The sequence below is a fragment of the Alligator sinensis genome, unplaced genomic scaffold (assembly GCF_000455745.1).
Source record: "Alligator sinensis unplaced genomic scaffold, ASM45574v1 scaffold154_1, whole genome shotgun sequence".
NCBI lineage: Eukaryota > Metazoa > Chordata > Crocodylia > Alligatoridae > Alligator > Alligator sinensis.
The window spans coordinates 1,654,554-1,679,987 of NW_005842072.1; the positions used below are offsets into that span (position 1 = coordinate 1,654,554).

The 25,434-nt window shown below is 39.7% G+C and overlaps 1 protein-coding gene across 6 annotated transcripts in view; it reads left to right on the top strand.

Annotated features, from left to right (window-relative positions):
- Window positions 1-25,434, top strand: part of LOC106722201 (ankyrin repeat and sterile alpha motif domain-containing protein 1B-like) — a 64,111-nt gene that overhangs the window by 15,289 nt on the left and 23,388 nt on the right. For 2 of the 6 annotated variants that reach the window (XM_025204207.1, XM_014519960.2), the window contains exons 2-4: window positions 2,196-2,270; window positions 7,674-7,802; window positions 9,866-9,937. In XM_025204207.1, coding sequence (XP_025059992.1) covers window positions 2,196-2,270; window positions 7,674-7,802; window positions 9,866-9,937 — 276 coding nt within the window. The remainder of the gene's footprint in view (window positions 1-2,195; window positions 2,271-7,673; window positions 7,803-9,865; window positions 9,938-25,434) is intronic. The other 4 variants (XM_025204208.1, XM_014519961.2, XM_025204210.1 and 1 more) reach the window with 2 other exon arrangements.

The following is a 25,434-nucleotide window of genomic DNA, read 5'->3' on the forward strand; positions in this document are numbered from 1 at the left end:
AGGAGGAATGCAGACCGTCCCTTCCCTGAAATAGTGTACAAGTCTGGTAGTTGGGCCCCTCTCCTTAAGAGGTGAGAGATGTCATTTTGAACCCCTCAGAGAACAGGCATAAACCCAAATCTCTTGCACCTTGGGTAAATGCTCTAACCATTGAAGTCTTGAAAAAACAAGAACATAATCAGCATTTAAAAAAAACAAAGTGATTCCCCCCCCCCCGCTCTATGCTCTAAAGAAAGGACTTAGGCACTGCCATCAGAAGAGTGTTCAGGGTGATGAGTTCAAATCAGGATTAGGCACCTAATCCCTTGAGACGGGTAGGACATAAAGTCTTGGGGGACTCCCTCTCAGTATACTGGCTATTGTGACTCCTATTCCAGGGAGCCTAACTCTCCCTGAGCATTGTTTAAAGAACCTAAGCACCTAGCTCCCCCTGTGGATTCTTTGTTGATCCAGCCCCAGGTGACCAGAAAGCAAAGGAATTAGCTAGCACTACTCAGTAAAACAGGTTAAGGACATGTAGGTTCATGTAGGTGAGAAATGTTTTCAGGAGTTGCTCCTGGCTCTGCTGATGGGAGATGCAGTAAGGATGGTTGGTAATGGGATGACCATGAGAAGGTCAAGAGGGTGAGAGATACAGATGGATACATTTTATGGTGGGCAACAGAAACACAGTGAACACAGAAGAAACTGGAAGACCCAAGGCAATGCTTTCATTAAGTATTCTGTGCTAACAAAACTTTGTGACACAGCCATCCTGGGTGTCAAATTATTTAACTTACTGATGAGTCCTGTGGGGCTGAGTGGTGCAAGTGACTTTGGCAATAACAAAATACAGAAGAAAAAAACTGAGCAGGTACGGGAGGATTTCAAAGACTGTGATCTGAAAATCAGGGGAAAGATTTCAAAGTTAAAAAAAAAAATCTCTGGAAACTCAAGGGGAATAAAAAAGCAGGTGAAAGATATTAGCTTGCCAACAACCAGTCTGAGAGTACTTGCTGGTCAGTCCAGAGGAAGCCAGTCTGTCTTGCCAATAACCAGAAATATTAGCAGTGACCTAAACTATCACCCAGCAAGGCATCCAGGTTTCAGACAGCAAAAGGTAAGGGCAAGAGTCATTTTCCTACAGACGGTTATACCTTTTTGGATTCTGTCACTTTTGGACGCAGATACTAAATCCCTGGTGCTGTCTTTAGCTTCTGGCTATGCTCTATATACTGCGGTTAAATTACTGATGTATTAATTGCTAGCTATTTTAGATGCTGCAGTTGCCGCTCTCATGTACGTTTAGTGCCTTTTGCTGCTGCGTGCTCAAAATACTGTGGGCAGTGCTCATGTCTGGTGCTTGTTTTAGTTGCTTGGCTACTATGAAATGTTATCTTAGCATTTCTTGTGGTGTTGCAGTTGCTTTCTTGATAATGGCGTCCAAATAAGAAATATGTAAAAGATGCAAATGCCTATATTGTTCTGTCGCTTTTGCTACAGTTACCGCAATATGCTCCTTACTTTACTATTGCTGATACAGACTACCTGTACAATACTGGAGGGGGCAGGATCAGACTATTGCTGCCTGTTGAAATAACTCCAGAGGGATGCATTGGTGCAATGAAGATCATTATTTGACCATATGTGTTTGTATGAAGGGGAAGGGAGGTGGTGGGTAATTGCTTTACTGTTATGCAATCTTTTCTCTGTCAATTGCTACAGTGCAACTGGGATTTTAAAGTTATTTCACCTTTTACTATATTTTTGCCTGATTTCTCCCATTCCCCTTCCCTCTGAGAAGTACCAACAGAATGCAATTCAAAAAGAAACCAGAATAGAGGCGGATAGTTGACTGGTAGAAAAATAAGCTAAAAGCAGTGCATTTTGCTCTCTCTCTATACCTTTTTTTAAAATTTCCATCTGCCTAATTTTACCTCTTTACGTCACCAGTATTTCTGATTAAATTATTTTATTATACTTCTCATTTGAAATCTTTTGAAGTCTCCGAATATGCCATATTTTCTTCCAGTCAGTCCAAGAAATGTTTTGTCAACAGATAAATCGAAAATGGCAGTTGTTTTGTTTTGTTTTTAAATGTTGCTGCAATTATTTTCTTTCCCTTTTTTCTTCCTTTTTTTAAATTATTCCTGCTTTTTGGCAGTTGTGCTGAATTAATATTTATAAGATGAGATGTAGTTTTCTGTTTATATTAGCAGTCGTCTGTCTGTGAGATATGGACCAACCAGAATGCAGGATATCCTTTCTCATCGATCCATCAGGTTCATAATGTAAGATATTGTAATAAATGGCTATGTTGTCGCTGTATGGGTGTTCAGTGTGTTGCTATGGTGTTGTTAATACTTATAAACAGGTGTCATGTTGCTGAAATTGCAGAATAATTTGTATTGTCCACTGGTTTTTTTGGAACTATGTGTATGTACATTCATTTATCATGGCGTGTGATTAGTTTTTGTACGACTGGAAGTGAGGCAATTCTAGTTAAAACTTACTGTGGTAGTTTCACTGTCTGTTTCTGGTTGCTTTGTTTACTTACTTTTTCAAAGGAAACAGGTGTAAATAGCTTAGTCTGTGCACTTTCACCCTGTTTTGTGCAGTCCCCTCTCTACTCCCTGACAGTCAGCACAATCCTCTTAGCTGGCAGACTTTTGGAGATGTGCACTATCTTTGCATTGGCAGTAATCCACTTCTGCAAATTACATGCAGCCTTGCTGACACCCTGAATTTGTGTAATTTTTGCAGAAAAAAAAATTAAAAATGCTACTTGGGGTGGCACAAAATGTTATGTCTGTTGTAACTTGAGGAGTAGAACTCTCACAATAGTTCACCTAGCTTTACAGCTAGACTACAGAGAGGCTCACACATGTCCAAGCAGGACAGCCAACTGCCATGCTGGACTACCTCTTTGAGAAGAATGACATCTTGGCTCGCACATTTCACATGTATTCAAGCATACCACGTTATTATAAATAATGTAATACATTCTAAAACAGCTATGAAAAAAGCTTTCTTTTAACCAAAGTTAAAAAAAAATTGTACTAGATTTTAGCTGGTCCCACAGAAAAATTTTAATTTGTACAGGGAGAAAATATTTAAGTCCTTCTGGAAACTACTTTTTATTATACCAAGACATCTGGATTCACAGGAGGCTCTACACGTACAAAGATATAAGAAATATCTTTTCTTATAGATATTTAAGTTTAAAAAAAAAACACCAAAAAAACCTTGCCAAAACAGGTCTAAAATCCTGTAACATGTTTTGTCATTGGTCCATTTTTAATCTTTCTACAGAATCTTTCTACAGAAAGATTAGGAATATTTTAGAGAGTTTATAAAAAAAAAAGAATTGTGGGGATTAAAGCATACATCTATCTACCTCTGCAGTCCGATGCCGTAGTCACCAGGAATTAAATAAATGCTCAGAAAGCATGAGAAAAATTAAAATGCACATACATGCAGGAACTCTTAAAACGATGTATTAGCTTTTCTATACCTGTTGAGTGTTACTTCTCTTAATGTCAACTATCTCAGTCCTTCCTAGAGTTAAAAGCAACAGTAATGCATTTCATTGGAAAACTAGGAAGCTTATTGTAGGTGCTGGTATTTAAAGTTATGATATGCAAAGATAGAAAAGCTGTTGCTGACAAAGGCCAGGATCTTGGTCATCCCAGCTCTTGATGGGAGATACTTTTATGGTGCGGGGGAAGGAAAGGAAAGGAACAGTGGCTGGTTGAAGCTGCTGGGAGGGAAGGGATGGGAGAAGGTTTGGAGTGTTAGAATAACCCGAAAGACAGATTTATGCACAGCTGGTGCACCCAAGACTGTGTGATAAATTGCACAGGTATCTGGCAAACTGTAAAATACTGTGATGAATTAATTTATCACAGGCCTCTCCAGTTTACCTCTTAGATATTAACTCCAGCCCTATATTATGTAGAACTCTACATACTGTTTGTAATTGTTTGGTTACTTCTCAGTGTCCAAATAAAAGTATTAAAACTAAAAGCAGATTTAAAAGAACACATGTGGTTTAAAAACTAAACTGAAATGTTTTGGCCCATTGTCCGAGTTTACAAACATTTTTAATGTGCCTGAAAGAGTGCTGGGCCTAAATCCCAGAACATAGCTCATGAGTAAATGTCCAAACTTACTGAAATTTGGCATCACTGGCAACTGAAAGTTCTTCAAAATAAGCTTCCTCCCCAGGCTTGGCTGTCCCTGAATTTCCCTCCAGGAACTCCTCTTGCCCAGAGAGATGTTCCCACCCCTTCAGTCTATCTGGAGTTAATTGGACTTCTCAACTAATATGATTCATCTATAATTACTCTACATTTCTGTGCAGAATTTTAGCACCTGAATGGAGAGTGACTCAACTGAAGAGCTCTCTACTCCTATTCTCCATCTTGGAGTCTGCAGTATTATGCTGTAGAATAAGACAAAAGACATGGTCTTATCCTGATGCTTTTGCAATCTAATTGTAAACATAATGGAACAGGTGTAGGTGAAAACATCAGGATGGAATAGATGGAGTAAGAAAAGACAGTGGTTATGATTTCTTTTACTCATGCACATCTTTGTTTCCATTATAAATATTTTCAGATGGTAATTATTTTCATTGACTTTAGGAGCGATAGAGAATGCTGGCAATAGCATGCCCTAAAATTATAAGACACTTGGGAGGAAACAATCAAAAGGAAATGAGACCAAAAATAGTTTCAGCTGGATATGATGTATGACTTGCATAATGTATTATGTAATTACAAAAGAGCATCTTGGGACTCCCTGTATAACATAACATGACTTCTTAAAACATGGGTCAACAATAATCCATGCTTACAATGTGGAATATTGCAGTATTCCTTATTAGCTGCTACAAAAAAAATGCTGATGTAAATGCACAGATCTTCAACTCCAACTATCATAAAACTCCCAATAGCTTTGTATTTCTCTGTTCCTCTATTCTCAAATGTATTGTGCTTAGATCCACTATTATAGTCCCAGATAAAGTAATTTTATCCATTCTATTTTGTCTTAATTTAAAAGAAATAGAATCTTCAGTCAAGTGATAGTATTTGTTAATAAAGAGATTAATGAATATAAAAAACTGGTGACTGCACAGTTCCTATGTAAATGTATCATACTGAGCTCATTGTTTTAGCTGAGTATTATTTCTCATTTCCTCCTGACTGTGGCTTTCTAACTCTTATAGAAATTAAATCTATTAGAAATAGACATTATATCTGCTACAACTTCTCTCCATGGGCAGGCAGAGACCTTGGTTTCAGAATACCTTTTAAAGTTTAATCACTTTTGCTTTTAATAACTTCTGTGCATAAGTAGTCCAAACCATAAAGTCATTTATTCATTTTACTGCTCCTTTACCCATTTCAGTCTCTCTCTATTATCTGTCTTCTGCATATGGGGCAAATTCTCTTTTCATTAGTGCAATGAAGGAGTTTAGGAGCACTACGAGTGTCACTTCTCTTCCTTTCGGGGTTGAGGGGGCTGTGATTAAAGATTTAATTGTATGTCTTCTTTATTCCATCATTTTATCAGGCCTGGTAATATCCTCTTGCTAAGTGCATGAGATATTCCGTCCTGCAGAGCAGTATGCCCGTATGTATCAGACTTTTATTTCATTAAGAGCACCTATTGAAAAAAGTTTGAAAAGCAGGAGGATTTCAAGTATTCTTTCATCTAGGCACCCCTGAATGGTTAACAATTAGGTGTATTGTAAACTGTTTCAGTCCTGTTCCCCTTGTAATCAGTCATAAACCTCCCACTGATTTCAGAGAATCAGGCTCCAGAACTTTCCCTTTTTTTAAAAAAATCTAGTTGAATCAGCATTTCTGCAGAGGACATGGCTCTGACAAAACCCAGTTTCTACATTCAGATTCAATACAGTGAGAGATTCTTAAAAATCTGTAGTTTAGAGGATACATATTATGTAGATATTTCACAATATGCTATAATTGGAGCTGCTGACAAAATTGCTTATCTTCCAAAACTGAGACCTGTAGCACTACAGTTTACCCCAGTCATCTCTGCACAAGATCATTCTAGCTTTCTGTCTAGGTACTCAATAGTCCACATTTTCAAAGTATAAGGCAACACTAAATAGGCCAGACAGAAGTCGCTGCATCATCTGTAGGTAGGCGGTATAAGCACGGCATTAAGTACTTTTTACTTATTTTGTTATGTACGTACACTCACCTTAAGTTATCACATTGGCAGGGTAATATTGATGTATTCAGATTTATCTATTGCTTTTCATTGCAGAGTTGTGCAAATTTGTGTCCTTTCATTACTGTGTAACACATGAAAATGGATGTACAGTTTTTGTTTTGTTTATTGTGTCCTGAGTTAATTGATAAATTTGTTGTTTGCCAGGCTTCTGAATTTGTTTTTGATTTAACTCTTCAACACACTTGACGTTACTTAATGTTTCCCTAACTTTATTTTTTAATCTTAACAGAATTACATACTACTATTTATTATTTAAATTAAATATTAATTACCAACTGATAATTTGTTGCCAGTTCCAAACCAAGCTGAAAGAAAAATATTAGAGACAGTCAATATCTAGAGAGCTTTGGGGAAAAAAAAACAGCAAAACTCAAAGTAAAAAGTAATCATAGGAAAGAAAGAGTGGAGGAAGAGAGAAAAATCAATTAGGGGAGAATTTTTGAGGTCCATTCATAGAGATGTAAAGACTAAATATGACAGGGAAACTCTGTTATATGTATAGCAGACATCAATAGGTGATCAAAGTAAATAAATATGTAGAGAGGTTAAAGAAGGAAGACTGTAATGATAAAAAATAAGTAAAAAAAAATACCCAATCTGTTCAGGATATTAGAATTTAAGGATATAGAGAAAAACTTATATAAAACAGTAGTAACACTTATTTACAGCACAGAGCATTCATACAGACAAAACATTTAAAATAAGTAAGACAGCCTATTGTTTTAAAAGTAAAAATAAATTACATTTTGAATTTTACTCATTCCATTTTGAATGTGTGATTATTGTTGATGGCAACAAATTGTCCTTGATTACCTGTTAAATGGCACACTACTGTGACTAAGTATACTCCACCATTGATTTTTGCTTTTTAATATGTAAAACTAATATGCATCAGCATATTTAGCTTTCTTGCCTTACATGCTAAAGAATATATAATAAGTAAGCCATGTCAAGGTCTAAATTATTTGGCTAGTATGGGAAAATGAAAACTGTATTATTAACAATTAATTATATACATTAGGATAATAGCAAATGTATTAGCTGTATAGAAAAGCTTGCAAAACGTGTCAGCCTTATTTTTATATGAATGGGATTTTTCTGATCTTATGGCTTTTTCCAAGCATTCCTGTTTTAATGTCTCTTTCAAGAAACTATTTAAAAATAATAATTTACAGGTTTTTTATTTAATTGTTAAAAAACAAAAAACCCCAGACTGGATTCAAGCATTGCAGGAGTCTATAGCGGGTGACTATTGCATTATAAACAAAATCATGAAAATCTGCTGTACAAGTTGTATTTTAATATTTTAGTTGTGTAAGTACATATATAGCAAATCACAACTAGTGTAATTTGGGTATGGTGATAGGTAATTTTTAGCAAAATTATCTGAAGTTTATGTTACATTTTAGAATAAATATGATTTGCAGACAGGAGACTGGGGAGAGCCCTCAATTACCTTACGACCTCCTAATGAAGCCACAGCATCGACACCAGTACAGTACTGGCAACATCACCCAGAGAAACTCATCTTCCAGTCATGTGATTATAAAGCATTTGTAAGTGTTGGTTAATTCAGTACCTTGGTTTTGGTTAGATCATATCATGTTAATGTTACATTTTGATAGCTCTGTCCTTAAATTTACATTTCTCAGTTATAGTAGGTTAATCTTAATGAAATGAAAGCACCTCCTCCAGAAAATTGACAAAATTAATCAATAAGGTGTAAGCATCAGAAATATTATTTTGGTTATCAAATGGGTTGCAGCCATTGCAGTCATCAGAACTAAGAAATGACACCACCAGAAAATGGTCTTAATCCTGTGGGTAACAGTAAAATCCAGACAGCCCTATTTCTCTTACCTACCATATGCCCCGGGCTAATCAACTTGCTTGGTCAGAGGTGCAACATGTGAGCTCAGCCATATCATTGTCAAATATTAACATTGTCTATTGTCTAGGACAAAGATCTTACAAATGGTGATAAAATTCCAAGTGGTCCCTTTTCCTGTTTGTAGTGGACAGAAGCCAATAAACATAGTTTTTCTAATATTTTTCATAATTTTCCATATAATGCTTACTAATGCCATAGCAGCTTTTTCAGGAAAAGTTTTGCTGTTTGTGTTCATCTTATCCTTCATGTGCACAGTGCCTCAGCTCCAGGAAGTATTGACAACAAAGCTTTTGCAAGCCCAAGTTGCTGTGGCACTTTTTAGAAGGGTGTCGCATTTATTTTGTATGATACCTAGCCAGCTGTACTGGTGATATCTTACACCTTCTCACTGCACACTCAAAACCCAAGGACAAAGAATTCTTCCTCCCTCTTCCTTTGAATGCAAGCACTTGATAGAAAGCTGGGCCTTTCCCCTTTGCTTTCATGCTGGCTAAGCCTGACACTGCCTCTGCCCCTCAACTGGTGAGAGAGATACTTGCTCAACTACTAGCCTGCTGTTACTGCTCTATACTTGAAGCTGAGACTGGTCTTCCATTTCTCTCCTTTGACCTTTTTTTCTGTACTGGGGTCAACATGGGCAAGGGAAAAGGGTTGTTTTTTTAAATTTTATTTTGTCCACTGTGCCCACCCATTGTAAAGTTTAGGAGCAACTATCAAACGATTGCTAGCCTTGCGTTGCTTTCAGAAGAGAGCAGGGACCAAATTGTGGCTCATCTCTAGCAGGAGCTAAAGCGTAGGAAAAGAGAGCACATCTCAGACCAATATTCCTCCAACAGCTGGTGCACAGTAACACCAAAGAAAATACAGGAAGGCATTGGGCAAGTCTATCTGCTTTTGTTTAAACATACCTATTTCAAAGATGTCTCCATTTTGAATGTTTTTAATTTGCCATCATTGAAGTCAGTAGCAAAATGCCCATTCACTTCAATCTACAAAATCCGGCCCTCACTGAGACTTGATCCAGAACCACCAGAGAATGACATGTATGCTTGGATTTAAATTTTACAGTCCTTTCTGAATAAAATTAAACTCCATTATATTTATGCAGTTGCAAGGGGAACACTTTGCAATCCGAGCTGTTAAGTGCAGTGTAACAATCCTCAGTGTGTAGTGCTCTACAACTGTCTATCCTGAAATGTGTGTGGCTCTTTCACCTCGGTGTATTGTCAGGTTTGAATTTAGGTGTGAATTAAAGACTTTAAAAACACTCTATGATTGTAGGTCTAGAAGCAGCATATTTTAACTATCTATATATAATATTGGGTGCATATAGCTCCGCATCAGTGCCATCATCTACCACAACCATATGATTATTTATTGTGAAAGGATTTTTGCAAATGGATGCCAGAAATGTAAATGCACAGTCTTACAATCAGATGCAGTTTAAGATAGTGCCTGTAATGCTTTCTTCTTAAGTTGAAGAAAGTAGCAAACTACATAAACTATTTATAACTTTCATATGCTATTTATACATTCTCTCTCTCTGTTCCTGCTTCGTAGACTGAGTACAGCCTCCATTTGAAATTTTGTTCTGTAGGAAGTACACAGTAAAAAACCTTCAAAATCATAAAATGTTTAGGTTACTATTCTGGTTTTGTCAGATTTTTAAGAAAATTTTCTAGATTTGTTTGCTTTAGCTACAGAAAATTGAATGTATTTTTATTTTAGTATTTAGGTTCTATGCTGGTAAAAGAGTTAAGAGGCACAGAATCAACACAGGATGCCTGTGCAAAGATGAGGGTAAGTTAGTAAATATACAACCATAATTACAATAATAGATACTGATTACTGAATTAAAGTTACCTCTTTTTATATTTATGTCTGTTATTCATAATTTTTCACTGCCCTTGAAATCACATTGGTATTTAACAGAAAGTCCATTCTACCTTTTATCTTAAATTTATGCAGATATGATTTCCTACATCAGGTCTAAAATCTACATGTAGGAATTTTTGCGCTACATCTACTCTCAATTCTTTAGAAATATTTTAAAGTACTTTTTCTAGAACTTATCTTGACACTTATGAGTGAAAAAAGAAACGTTTTTAATATTACTACCAGAAGGAATTGATGCCTCACACACGGCCATGCAGATCTAGCTTACTAACTGGAACTGACTACTTGAGTAACATTAATGTATTCACTAGTATACATTTCCTAACTTGAAGCCTGATTCTGCAGTCACTTCAGCCCGTAAGTGGTATTCACATGGGCAGTCCCACCCTAAGATCACATACATGAGTAAAGTTACTCATGATTTAACACGATTATAGGATCACACCTTAAGAGATATATGCTGTTTTATTCTTTAGCAGAAAAACTGGTAGGTTTTTTCAGACTAACAAAGGCATGTTTGAGTAGCTCTTGTGTCTCGTTTTGGCTGCTAAAGAAATGATTATGAAAGCTAGTCTGGATCAAATAGGCATAATATTGAAAGAAATACGGAATCCGAACAGTCCAGCTACAGAATACCTGCCTGGTTGTAACAGTTTATTCTAAGCACATTCCAGTTGGCTGTGTTTACCTATATGTGGTAATCTGGAATGGGTAAGTGAATTGGAAAATATAATTGCCTAGTAATTGCATGCGGAGGCAAAATTACATATATGGATGAATGTAACATGTCCATTGATTTATTAATCTTATGTCTTCTATGCATAATGCCTTTTGAGTGCTAAACTAGCATTTGAGCCTGTTATGCAGTTAGAAAAGGTGTAAAAGTCACGCAGTCAGACAACTGTTCATTGGTTAAACATCTATAGTGCTCAGGCTTCCACACAACCAATTTTAGCTAAGGGTTGACAGTAATTTATGCTTACTAAATTGCCAGAAGACTTGTGGGGGGTTTTCAACCAACTGCATACTAATAATTCCTATTTGTTTGAAAACAACCACTTTTGGTATATGGAATGCTAGCCTACTTTTAAAGGATCTACAATCGCAAATGTGTGTGTGTTCTTCAGAGATACGGGGAAGGTCAAACCAACCACTTTGTTTTTCAGAACTATGCTTATGTATATTTGAGGGCAGAATATAACACTTCAGTAACATGACTTCCTCAATAAATTATCATCTGATTGAACTCAGAAACCCAACATCAAAAAATGTTATAAATAAGCTATTGTAAATTGATGAGTGTTTAGAAAGTGCCAGTACTTTGATTCAGATTTATGTATACCTTGATGATGTGTGCTGTGAAAATCAGCTCGATAAGGATTTCAGATTTTCCATAAGACTGAAAAAATTATATTGTTACAAAGCTTAATACAATTAAATATTATTCTGTTGTGTTTAAAACTAGTATCGCTATAAATATTCCATTTAAAAATAATGTTGAAGTTAGCATCCTTATTTTCTGTTTTTTCTTTTACTTTTCTCTTTCAAGGACCATTTTCATAAAAATACCGATTCCCTGTTTAGGATTTAATCTATTCTGCTTACTTCTTTTGTTTTATCTTACTTCTGTTAAAGTCAGTGGCAAAAAAAGCTCATGGACTTAATGGGAGAAGATCATTGCTTTGGTCTGAATGTCTTTCAGTGAGAAAATAGCGTGCAGTGATCCAAACATTTCTCCCTTCATTAGATACGCTGAATGTTGGTATCTCTGAATTAAGAGGACAAATTGTCCAAAGTTGTCCTTAGGTCCCAAGATGCTTAATTACTTATGTGCATTACTGTATTTTATGGCTCATTAAGTTTGCTTTGGCACTACCGCTTTATTATAATTTATTTTTGCCTTAATTTAAATGGACTAAAAATGTGAAATTTAATGTATTATTTGATTGCTCATCAGGTACAGAGCTCTGCTCACTGGTTCAAGCTCATTAAATTCAGAAAGATTGCACCAGGGTAACAGAGAGCAAAATTTGGCCCATTATCTTAACTCATATTTTCCCTTTTACATTCCTAAAGTTTAGAACTTGCTAAAGTTTGTGCTATAAATGAAACAAGTATTAGGTACTCTTCTTGGAGTCTGTCAGATCTTGTTTTCAGAGAAGGATCTGTGAAAATTAGGTGCCAAGAATTCTTGTTAGTTTGTCTTTCAGTACATACCTTTGACCTTATTCTGTTGAAAGTAATTTTAGTACACCCTTGATGAATGCTAACTTCCTGTCAGTAGATGCACAAGGCTGAAAGGGACCCATCAAAAAGAAAAGTATCTTGTTCTTCCTTAATCCTTCATAGACTCAAGAAAATTAGGAATGGAAATAAACCATTTTCAAGTAATATAATCTACCCCCTGCCAGGGCTGGAGTGTTCCTTTTAGTGTGTTTTTTTATGTCTTGGGTTTCTAGTCCTCAGTGTGATTGGAGGGAGTATCACAACCCCTAACAGGCCCAAAGATGTTAAAACTCCCTCTTATTGTTTAAGTGGAAGAGGGATCACAAATACTCTCTGTTTTGTTCTTATGGTTTCCCCGTCTTGGTCACTCATAGTTCTTCCCAATTTTATACAATACTACAATCAGTCACATAGCGGATTTGGTTGGGAAAACTGTACAGATACTTCAAGAAGTGATCTCAACATGACCCTCAAGGTTATACATTTTGTTATTCTCACCCAAATCTCAGATTTGCTTGCTTCTGAGAGCTTATCGCAGCTCTTGCACTCACCCAGAATTATAGCTGCTTGGCAAGAACTGCACCCAAGAGCTGGATTATACTTTTTTTTCTCTTGTTCACATAGTTTGCACTCCAGGACTGGATTTATTGTTATGGTTTTCTGCTTGTTTTTAGCTGTCTCCTCTTAAACATCTCTCCCTCCCTCTGCAGACCCTAGCATGGCCTCCTTATCCCTATCCTCCACCTGCTATAAGGTGACCTTTTGATACTTGGAGATTAAATCTTACTGTCCTGGCCCAGGTTTGTTTTATTAATTATACTTGAGAGATGCATCCAAGAAGTTAAGGACCTTTACCTCTAGCATAGAGTGGGAAATATTAAAATGTGCTCCCTTAGATCAGATGCATTTCCCTTTGTTTCAAATCTATGTTGGAGTTGGAAGAAAGAATAAACTGGTGGGGGAGAGGTCCAGCTGGAATGGGGAAAACTCCAATTTTCTACCTTGGGCTGTGTTTTGGTGTACACCCATCCAGATTTCTTGAATAGTCAAAGAGGACTGTGTTGTTCTTATTACCACTATGAACATATCAGCAAATTAGGCTACTTCACTGCCAGTACTCGTAAAGCCCTAAAGATGCACAACTAATTACACAGATGTTAACCAAACAGACCCTTGGAGCATTTGGGGACATTTGCAAGAAGATATATCCTTTCGATTCCAGTGCGTCTGGGCAACATGAAGCTCTATCTGTGTGTGGCAAATCAAGGTTCTAGGTTCCTGAACCAGCAGCTCATCACAGCATGTGTTTAAATGCTTTAATGAATTGGCATCAAATAATGCAAGGTGGAACTGTATAGAGACCCCCAAAACTTAAGAATCATAGCACACAAACTTCGGGTTTAGCAGAGTATAGCTGTGTGAGCTTAGGCACAGCACTGTGCCAATTAGCTGTCTTATGGTTTAGTCCTCACACCTCCAAAGGAAAGGATAAGCAGAAGAGTTTGTCCTCCTTGTGACAACTGAGAGCCCTCTTTATTAAGGTCCAAATATTTTCCTCCTCCTTACCCAACTTTTCACCTTTATATGGGGGGTGGGGAATAGTGAAGACCTCCCTGGTATCTTCCAGCTGATTCCGAGAGCAGGGAGAAGAGATGAGATTATGCAATGTGCTGAAAAAGCCCATAGCAAAGCATTCCCTATCTGCCCCTCTCTGTGTGCTCCACCATGAAAGATTTAATGATTCTATTGCTTGAAATGTGGGATCTGTAACTTTATTAATTTATAGCAAGACCCATTCAAAGCCTCTGCAGGGGCACTATTCGCATCTTTATAGGGCTAAGGTAAAGTAAAACTAATAAAAATCATACTTGACAACTTGTGGCAAAGGAGCAGCACTTGTCAGATACCAATTTAAAGTGCTCATCTCAGGCTAATTAAATTGGCTTTTGCAAAATATGTCTCTGAGGTGAACTTTGTTCTGGCTCAAGCAAAAGCTATAAGTATGGGGGGGAAAAAAAACATGAGCAGAAAAACAGTTTGCAGTTTAATTTGGTGCTCAAATACAATAAATAATACCCAGCATTTATCACATTAGATGGCAGATATGTACACAGCTTTTCAAGAATTACCATATTTACCTGATATCAAGTCTACTTTGAATTTATGACAGTCCATCCAATAATCAGATTTCATACATGGATTATTATATTTGTTATAATTCTCCATGTATAGAATCTAATTAATAGACAGTTGTCTTATATTCATCCCCTCCCACTGTTGTGGCAGGTAAGGAGTAGCAAGCGATGAGAGGCCAGACCCACATCCATTGTCCCCTGCCCCTGTTTTGCGCCCCCCCAGACCACTAGTGGGAGGGGGGAAACTTTTGTCTTGGATTTGAATAAGTATGGTAATTAAAGTGTTTTGTGTTATTTATATTTAAAAGATCATTAAGTTTAGATCACATTTTAGATATGTAATATTTATTATTATTCTATTGACAGGATTAGACCTCTCCTTATAGCTAATATCTAATGTAAAAATGAAATAATTCCAAATACCAGCATGGGAGCTCTCTTATCTAATGTATAAAGTGAAATAGTCTAATTTCTGCCACCATTTTTATGCCTGATGTGAATGCAAAAGGCATTTGATGTTTCAGAATGGAGTAATTTGTTTGCTCATTTCAAAAACTATAATTCTTTTTATTTTTTGCTGATACAGTATAACTTCAACAATCTCTTTTTGTGTAGTTATATTGACTCTCATACTGCAGTTGGTTCTATACTGCAAGACCCCAGGCCACCATTTCAAGGAAATACAAGGAAAGAATGCATTGTAGCCTTTATCCTTTAAAACAGTTTTCCTTCTAGTGATTGTCCACATGCATAGTCCACAGTGGATGCCTACAGACTGCTCCATTCTTCCACGTGCTTTTCACTAGAAGCATAAAAATGGCTGCGTATCTTCCATGTTTCAGTTTGTCTCAACCATCCTTTAGCTGGAAATGGATTATTTTCATAGTCTTCAATTGTGGTTTTTTACTATAAATATTTTCTTAGCTTTTGATAGGTTTTCTTTCTAGATAGAGACTTAAGCAAAGTAAACAAAGTAGTTGTTCTCTAGTTTAAGCAAATTATTTTGTCTGAGAAGACTAAGCCTCTTTTTAACACAATATGGCCTTTTATAGCCCCTGCTAAAATTCCATCTTCTTTGTGACAGAGCTGTTGCTGTCCACATTGGCATAATAAAGGCATTGACATAGTGACTTCCCATATCCCAGGGAAATGTTTAATCTGGAAATCTTCCACTTCTGTGACCAAGAAAGAGAGGGAAACAAGACTTCAGGAATGCAAGTCTACTTGGAAAGCTTGTGGATCTCAGGGTCTGAAGCTGACCCATAACCCCTCCACAAGGAGAGAGTTAAAGTACACATGCCATGACAACCAGCAGCAATACCAGAGAAGTCTGTATCTGGTGAGAATAAAACTAAGGGGAATTCTAAAGGAATCCTCAAGTTGGAGGTCCTTGAAGTAGTATCTTGAGTCTACCTTCCACCATTCTGCTTATGAGATTCACAAATCAAAAGTAGTTTCCAGTGAAACTCAGAAACACCTCAGCACCAACAATTCAACAACAGGACAGCAGTCCAGGGCATCAGCTTTCTCAGAACTGAAAAGTCACTGGGCCTTCAACCTCAGTTTCCACCATGCCAGCAACAAGCCAGCCAAAAAACCACTTAAGACTATACTGATTTCCAGTCCAGTGTCATTGTCCCCATCAGTCATGTGTCCATTCTGTCAACAATGCTGCCTCCCTCTGTGGCATGACCAGATCTGCTCATCACACAGAAACCAATCATGCTTGCTGAAGTGGCCATCTCAACATCAGCACTGGTCTAGTCAGGACTGTTAGCACCAGACCTTAAATTGGAGCCATTATTGGCATGGGGACCCTCTGTATCATTTCTTGACATGTCACTGCCTTCAAAATTCCCCTGAAACTCCAGTGACAATCAGTGGACTTTCTCAAGACCTGAAGGGTTTGTCCTCAGCCTCAGAAGCTGTTCTACCACCAACTCTTATGTTTCACAAGCATTGGTACCTTGACCCCTGTTCCTCATCTCTTGATGATATGGTAGTCCCTCTGAGTATCCCCTGCCTTAGAGAATTTTTGTGGGGGGCAGTAGGATTAATGAAGAGAGTAGCATTATCATTCTAGAGGTGTATGAAAGAGTTACTGCCACTCCTGTCACAATGAAGATAGCCAAAGATAAGTGGTACCTCCCAGAGATATAGAATACTTATATACACACCCAGCTGCCTCCTTCCTAATAGCGTTGGCTGTGGACACAGTAAAAATAAATAAATAAATGCAAGAACATGCCCAGAGATACCGTGCCAGAAAATGGGGGATATATTAGAGAGAAATCCATACTTTCTGGCAAATTTGCATTTTCCTGTGGGCAGCTATTAAGGTCTCCTGCCCAATCTGATTTCAAAGTCTGTGAAAAGCTGTCTACAGACAAGCTGCCCCCAGACTTGAGGGAAGCCTTTTTGGCGGCGGGACAGTCATTCACCAACATTTGCTTGCAGGCAGCCATACAGACAGCTTTGGACATTTCTTATCATCTGAAGGAGGGAAGTCTGCTATACACTAATCTACCCACTCCAGTACTGAATGTTGCATAATCCAAATAAGTTACTACACGCTGATCCTGCTGGCTCTAGTCCAGCAAAGGCAATTTGCCTTCTATGCCTGACATGATGATGCTGCAAGAGCTTACCAATGATCCAAGACATATTAGCTTGAGACAAATGAACATGAGTCACCAGTGTGGTGAAGTAATAAGTAAAGCTAACCACACTCTTTAGGTCTAGGGAGGTGATACTTCCTCTCTATGTGGCACTGGTCAGACTGCAGCTGGAGTACTGCATCCAGTTTTGGGCACCGCACTTCAGGAGGGATGTAGATGGCCTGGAGAGGGTTCAGAGGAGGGCCACTCGTCTGGTTAAAGTCCTACAGAAAAAACCCTATGTTGGACCCATTGAGAGACCTGAACCTCTTCAGCCTCCTCAAGAGGAGGCTGAGAGGTGATCTCCTGGCTGCCTACAAACTAATCGGGGTGGGGGGAGACAGCAAGAATTAGGGGATACAATGTTTACCAGGGCGCCTGTCAGGGTAACTAGAAATAATGGCCACAAACTGGAAGAGAGCAAATTGAGATTGGACATCAGGAAAAAATTCTTTACAGTGGGGGTTGCCAAAATATGGAATAAGCTTCCAAGGGAGGTGGTACTATCCACTTCTTTGGAGGTATTTAAAAGGAGATTGGACAGACACCTGGCTGGGGTCATCTGACACCAGCACTCATTCCTGCCCAGGGCAGGGAGTCGTACTCGATGATCTAATAGGTCCCTTCTGACCCTAAAAATCTATGAACCTATGAAAGGGAGGATACACCTCAATTTACTGTCGAGGGGAAAACCCTGGAAGTAGTTGAGCCTCCCTTACCTTGGTAGCCACCTCTCTCAGAGAGCATTCATTGATGAGGAAATTGCTTTGGCATGTTATTATTGATCGCAATCTCTGAAAAGACACCAAGTTCCAAGTGTACAATGCAGTTATCATCCCCACTCTCCTCTATGGATATTAAATCTGGATGACCTGCTGTTGCCATCTCCACACAATGGAGAGGTATCACCGATGATGCCGCTGAAGAATCCTCCACATGAAATGGAAAGATTGCCAGACAAATGCCAATATCCTTGCTGAAGCCAGTGTTACCAGCGTTGAATTGGCGATCCTCAAGCACTAACTTCACTGGATCAGACAAAGCATGCAAACACCCAACTTTCAACTCCCAAAACAAGTGCTCTGCTCCCAGCATAGTAATGGCCTGAGAGTTCACAGCAGCCAAAAGAAATGCTACAATGCCTGCATAGGCACTGCCATCAAGAGCTCTGAGGAGCTGGCTGCTGACCAACACCGAATCTGGCTCACCAGGCCATTCTATCCAGCCTGCAGAGTCCCTAAAAAATTTAGTAAAGATTTATTTGCCCTGGCTCCCTGTCAAAGCTGGCTGGAGCCAGGGGCAGTAGGACCCAAGGGGAGCCCGGAAGCAGGCTTGCAGGCTTCAGCAGCCCACCCCCAGCCAGTTCCCTGCTTTCCTGCTCCAGTACCAGGTGGCTGTGTCTCCTGGCTACATCCCTGGACCGCAGAGCATGGGACTGTGCTGAGAGGGGTGTCTATGTGTGTGTGCATGCGTGTAGGCAGGCACAGAGGCAGAGTATGTGCATGTCTGCAGGCATGGGGCAGAGAGAGAGTGTGCGTGTATAGGCACAGGGGCAGAGTGCGTGTATGTGTGTTCATAGGGTAAGTCCCACATGCACATCCCTCCATACACATGCACCTATGCCTCCCCTTGCACTGTCATACACAAACCCCAGCCACCCTCCCCCCATATCGACCCACACCCTACATACCCATGCACACACAGCACCCACAAACCTATACCCAGCCCCCACAATATACAAGAATAAGACTTCATTTTAAGCTATTGTGCAGTCACCTCTGCGTACACTACACAACACACATGTAAATCAGGACAAAAATATTTTTTGAAATCAAATTAATGAATGTTGTAGATGATTGCTTTTTAGAATATAATTTGGTATTTTTATGGATCTGAGATGGCAAAACCCTTTGCTGAAAGCAAGACTTCTGGGGGCAAAGGGAGGGACTTCTGGTGGCAAGGGTCAGGGGTTAGGGGGAGGGACTTCTCGTCACAAGATGGCGACCAGGGCTCCTGTCAAGGGGCGGGGCTACTCATGCAGCCCTTGACAGCTTGCCAAAACTTGGTATGCAGCCCTCCGCCCGAAATAATTGCCTGCCCCTGAGGTAAAGTATCTTGCCCTTGAAGCAGAGAAGAGAGCACAGGAAGGAAATTAGGAGAAATTTCAGCCTATGACCTACTTTCCCTGTGGAAAGACCTGCATGTTCTGTGGATGGATATGTAGCTCAAGGATTGGACTCTTCAGTCATCTCAAGACCCATCAATGAGCCTGTAGTAGGGTGACAACACTCCCTCAGGTGGACTCAGAAGCCCTTTTCTTATTAAAACCAGTCCCTATATTACATACCCGGAGAGCTCCTTTCCAGAGGACACAAACCAAATCTTCTCATTCAAATAAACAAACATGTCTTGTCCACAGTAACCAATTGAGTACTGGTATACAGCAACCATAAACCAAACCTCTGGGTCTTTTCCCAGACTCCAGGAGAGAGGCAACCCTGGTGTGGTGCTTGTCCTTCAGGCAACCCACCTCCTCTCTCCTTCACCCTCCCCTAGCTTCCCTTCTGGGAAGCTTCTTAACTTTCTTTGGTCATTAAATTTTCTTTATCAGCTAGCCAGTCCCTCTAGGCAGGTCTGCAGTCACTTTTGCCTGCCTGTAGCTGGGCTCCAGCTGCTGAGGCTTGTAGCTTGCTGCACAGCTGAGGTAGAGATCATCATCTAATTGAGGGATTGCCAATGACAATGCATTCCCCCAAACCTTAGTTCTTTCCACTTCGTGGTATGGATGGTGGATGGTTCTTGAATGTAAAACAATCCTGTCTCTCTCCTGTTAGAGACATTAAACTAGATAACAGCAAGAAAGGCAGACCTACCAAGCCATATAGATTAGATTTTCAGCCTGGTTGGATTACGTGCACTCTGCACCGAAGGCTTTTTGCAATCATGGACTACCTGTTAAAACAGAATAGCCCATCATTAAGCCCAGTCAAGAGAGACTTTGCAGCCATCTCAGCCCGACATCCTCTCAGGGAGAGTGTGTTGGTCTTTTCCTGCCCCATGGTATTGGAGTGTCTGCTAGTGAAAGACCTTGTCCTTCAGTGGGAACCTCATTTTGTTCCTTACAAGTCTGGTGGGCCTCCTGTATTCTGGACTTTAGGAAGTCTCTTGCCTTCCACATATGAACAACAAAATCTTTCAGATTGTCCTGCAGGTCTTTGTTGTAATTGTGGAGAGCTCAAAGGTAGGCTCTGTCTCGGACGGCCAGAGCCGACTCGAGGGGGTTTAGAAATTGCTCGTTCGTTAGGGCGGACTGGTGAAGGGAGAGGCAGACAAGGTTTAATGGTTGCAAAAACTTTTACTTACGCCGCTTGTAGTTGCGATGCAGATGGTCCGGTCGTCTGAACAACTATGTGAGTTGTTCCAGCTGGCGGGGCCCAAGCCAGTTAATCCGTCCGCAATTTAAGCCGGCGGGGAAAGGGGTACGTCTGGGATTGCGCTCGGTGACGGGAAGAAGGATCGATAGGTGATCAGTCTATTGATCAGCTAGCCGCAAGTCAGATCTCTTTAGAGGCACTCTGCAGCGTGCTCAAAGTTCTTCGAGTTGGGGGGAAGTCGCACGAAATTTTAAACGGCTAGCAAGCCAATTACTAGCTGCCACGTAGGAATAATTTAGAACTAGCCAATAGCGGGACACAAATTTGCATTCGAATAGCGGGAACTCTTTGCACCGTGCATTTCTGTGCTGCAAAGAAGAAATGCACCCTGCAAATTGGCGGGAACTCTCTTGCACCGAGGTTCTTCTGTGCAGCAAAAACCCTCGCTGTGCAAGAGCCTCTCATGTGGCAAGAAAATTCCATCGTGCCGAGGCACCAAAATCACTGGGTTGTGACAGGCTCAACCAAGAAACTTAAGTTGACCTCTGATTGTGTCAAGGTGTGCTATACATTGCAAAGGCATTCCAATAGCAATTAGCATGTGCTCTATCAGAGCACAAACCTCATCTATGGCCAGGCTGACAAACCTGCAGCACATTTGCCACGAGTGGTACGAGCAGCCTCTGTATGTGGGGTGTGGCAGATCAGGAAGAGGCCAGGCAGTACAGTGGCAAGTAGGGCAGGAAGCAGCTGATTGTTTCAGTAAAGGAGATCAGAGTGACACTCGGGAAGGTTGGAGGTCTAATTTGTATCACAATGCCAAAAAGATTGGCCCCTGCTGATCTATGGCATTTGTGACCTGTATTCATTCCATTTTTCTTCGAGGCTGGCCCATGGAGATCTGTTCACACCATACCAAGTATTATGCTGTTATTGAGGCTTCCAGATTGGAAGATATGGGATCCTATACATGTGTGTGGAGCCTGCTCCAATGAGCTGGAAATCCAATGCATTGGAGCAGGCTTGATTAACAGAGTGTGCTGGAGCATGGAAATTGACACACTCCCGCAGTGTTCCACGTCGCATGTCAGTGTCGCCATGCCTCTCCACACTGAAAAAATGGCGGCTTGCTAATTAGTGCAGCTCACTAATTAAAGTGTCCAGCACCGCATCCCACAGCACGTGTAAAAATGCTTGTGTTTGGGAAAGCAGTCCAACTGCAGTTCTGCAGTTGATATTGTCCTACGACTCTGGAGTGCCTACCACCAAATGGCCTAGGCATTGCTTTGGAGTCATCCACAGTGGAATACTCATACAGACAATCACTTGAAAGAAGAAAGGAAATTATTTTTCATGGGGTTCCCCACGGTTCCAGAAATTCAGCAGTGAAAGCATTAATTGCCACGGCTCTGGGAATCCTGCCACTGCTCCCCTGCTGCCAATTTTCCAGATTTGTGTAGTGCCCTAGGTGGTGCGTGATATAGCCCCATGTGCCAGACTGTGCCACTTTAGCCAGATCTGGCAGGCAAGGTTGTGGTGGCACATCTGGATCAGGGCTGCAGACCAGTCTATGTGGTGATCCAGCCTAGGAACAGGCCATGCGCCACTCATCTAGTCCACAAGGTCAGATAGGTTGAGCACCACTGTTCTAAGCGATTACAGCAGCTAACATAAAGGTATTAATTATGGTATTTATAATTATTATGTTATTATAATGATACTATAATCTTATATTATAATTACATAATTTGTTAAAGCATTTAGAGCCAGAAAAGTTGGTAAATATTTGCTAGAACATATGAAATATTTTCCAAATTGTCTCCAAAATCAGTTGCTCCAAGAGTGACCTTTTCTTACTTAATCGCTATCATGCACGTTATTAAGGAACTGTGGGTCTGATGAAAAATGTTGTACTTCCTGTTTTGAAAATACTAAGCTCAAAAAATAAAATGGAACAAATTCCTGCTTTGTGTCTATGTTCAGATTTAAAAATAGAATGATGCGATTCCACAATTTAATTACATATTGGTAATCTCCGTCTACCATCTTCAGATAGCTATAAAAAGCAAGCACAGGCCATAATTAGCAGATTAGTTTAGAAAAATAGAAAGACTAGATTAAATTTTGATTTTTTACAAGCTTATAATGTGTGCTCCCAAACTTATACAATATGATCTTGCAAGTCATTTGGCATAGTTGAGTAATCTCTTGAAATCATGCGTACAGTATCCATTTTAATTACCTAGAGAGTAAAAATCTGTAAATGAATGTTTTTTTTTCTCAGCCAATGTATATTTCTATCATGAAAGATGAGTAATCTAGTCATCAAATTAAATTTTATATTGCAGTAGTTGGTACTCTTAAGGCCTCATTCGGGGGTGGAGTTGTACCAGGCTAGAGACTGTACAAATGAATATGAAGAGAGAATTCTTTTTCTTGCAAAGCTTGTAGTCTAAGACCAGTGAAATGTGAAGGGTAGAGAGAGATGGGTTGCCCAATATATAAATATTTATACCTTTCTTTTTTAATTAACAAAGAAATAAATAGCCAAACTGGATTCCAAGAAATCCCATCTCCTTCTCAAACCCTCCTCCCACTAATTTTTATAGTTATAGGCACTATAATTCTTACAGTTATAGGCACAGTGGAGGACCTCAGATGAAATGAACTTGTCGGCAAGTGTGTTTTCTAAGTTAAACAGCTGCCATTACTGTCACAGCAATTTTTGTTTGGCTCAAGATCAAGGTAGAGATAGAAATACATTATTGGCTAAGGATACAATTTCTAATAACATGGACATCTATCTTTCTAATGCCCAGAGATTATTTTTAGGCCAATCCTCTATTTCATTCCATTTAGAAGGCACAGGATCCAATCCCATGGTTCTCTTTGCAGGATTTTCTTCTTAGAGATATATAGAGCAGAAATTAAATCTAGATAATATAAGCACATTAACAGTCTGAGAGACTATATTAAGAATCTCCTTATAGAATTTTTAAGACTATACATTATTTGAAGTTCTTTACATGTCCTTTCAAGAATATAGTCTACCTTAATGAAGATAAGAGAATTGGATACCTAAAGTCTTTAAAGGTCACACAGAAGAAAGAATTGGGAGTTTGGTCCTACAGTAGTCAATAAGAAAAGTGTTCAAAAAAGTTTTCAACTACTGGGAAAGTCACAGCTGAAAATAGCGTTGTTTAAAGTTAATAACTATTAAGATATGTTGGTAACTAAAATAGGCAAGTTAAATGACTGACATATGGAAGAGATGTGGAAATAAAAAGGGTTCAGATACTAAATAGCTAGATACAGTGACAGTACCTTCATTCCCTTGCTTTACCTGTGGCAAGTTAGGCTGTTCTTGGTGTTCTCAAGTGGTGGGCCTGGTAGTTGCGGATGAGGGATGCTTGTGCAGTTTTAAGAATAGGTTAGACCAAGCATTTGCAACCTATGGCCCCAGCCAGATCTGGCCTACAGTATTGATCAGCAGGACAAGGATAACTAACGTGGCAGCTTTTTACAGCAGGGGGAATTGGTGGTATGTGTTGAGGAAGTTACCAGAATGGAGGCACCCAGGGACCCTGCACTGCCATATTGCAACCATCACTTTTTGCACCATAGAATCTACCATTTTACATAGCCAGTTGCTGTCTCCAGCAGCAGCACTCAGTGTTGGACGTGAGTGGTGGTGGTAGCCAGGGGGCGTGAGAGTGTTCCCCAGATAGGAAGAATGCCAAGTCAGGGCAACATTTAGTGTGGTGGTAGGGAAGCTGCAAGGGAAGCAGACTGATCACAAGCAGTGGACTCACCTTTACAGCCAAGCCATATTAATTCAGCCCATCCTTTTGTACAAGTTTGCCACTTGTACCTTGGGAAGACAAACATTTCTATAGGATGGCTTGGTAAGGATGATCCTGAGCAGTGGGTGTGACTAGAACCCAGCCCTGCTTTACTATGATTCTATTAATCTACTTGTACCCTTGAACACAGCCTACCTTAATGAGCACTGAGATATAGTATATTGTGGAGCAATAGTATACAAGTGAGGTGTGGGAAAAGTCATATACCAGCGTGGCTTGTAATCAGTTGTCTCCTCATCTTAGCACACATTATGGAAACTATAATTATAATGACTGACAACCAATTATTACTGTTGAATCCTATTTATTGTTTTTACAGTTGCAGTTAGGCTGTTTCCATGGATGCCCAAATGTACTTTGTGGTGGGTAAACCTAAAAGCAGTAGTCTCTGCTCCAAAGAGATGAACAGATGAAGGGTAGGGTAGGTAGGGAAAAGGAGTACAGCATACAAGTAGTCCTGATAGAGAATGATCATATGAGCATGGGTCAGTGCAAATCCCATTCTAGGGGCAGATGCACCTTGTATGTGATAGATTAGAGTCTTTCAAATAACAGTGCCCATTAAGGATGCACATGTACCCTATACCTCCTTGTATAACTCTTTGTATCTGACAGATGTGCAGCTCCCTGCTGTAATTCATGGAGCTTTGCAGGTGGAAGGTGGCTCTCCAGTCCACCCACCCCACTCTCCAGCGCAGGTTGGGCACACCCCAGATGGAACTCCCAGCCCTCGCTTCTCCTCCCTCCCATTCTGAAGACAACATTGGGGGCGGGGCTGGACTATCAACCCAGCCCTGTTCCTGGTGCATGCTGACAGATATTAATGAGTTAACCCTCATTACATGAGGGTTCATATTGTCACATGATCAGGCACTTTGAAAGCGCTGTGCAGTCATGCACTTCTGTAAGTGCACGTCTGTAGAGCACTTTTAAGGGGCTGATGATCACGTGACACATGTCACTTCTGTTTGCATCCAAAAGGAACTTCCCATCAGTTCCCATTTACCACCCATAGTAGCAAGATGGAACTCCGTGAATATCCATCTTGCTACTTCATAGCTTCAAAATCACCTTTTTTATTGAATTGCTAAGTAAAGTTTGTTTTTACTCTGTGTCTTTCTCTACATTTATTACATTTGAATTGAA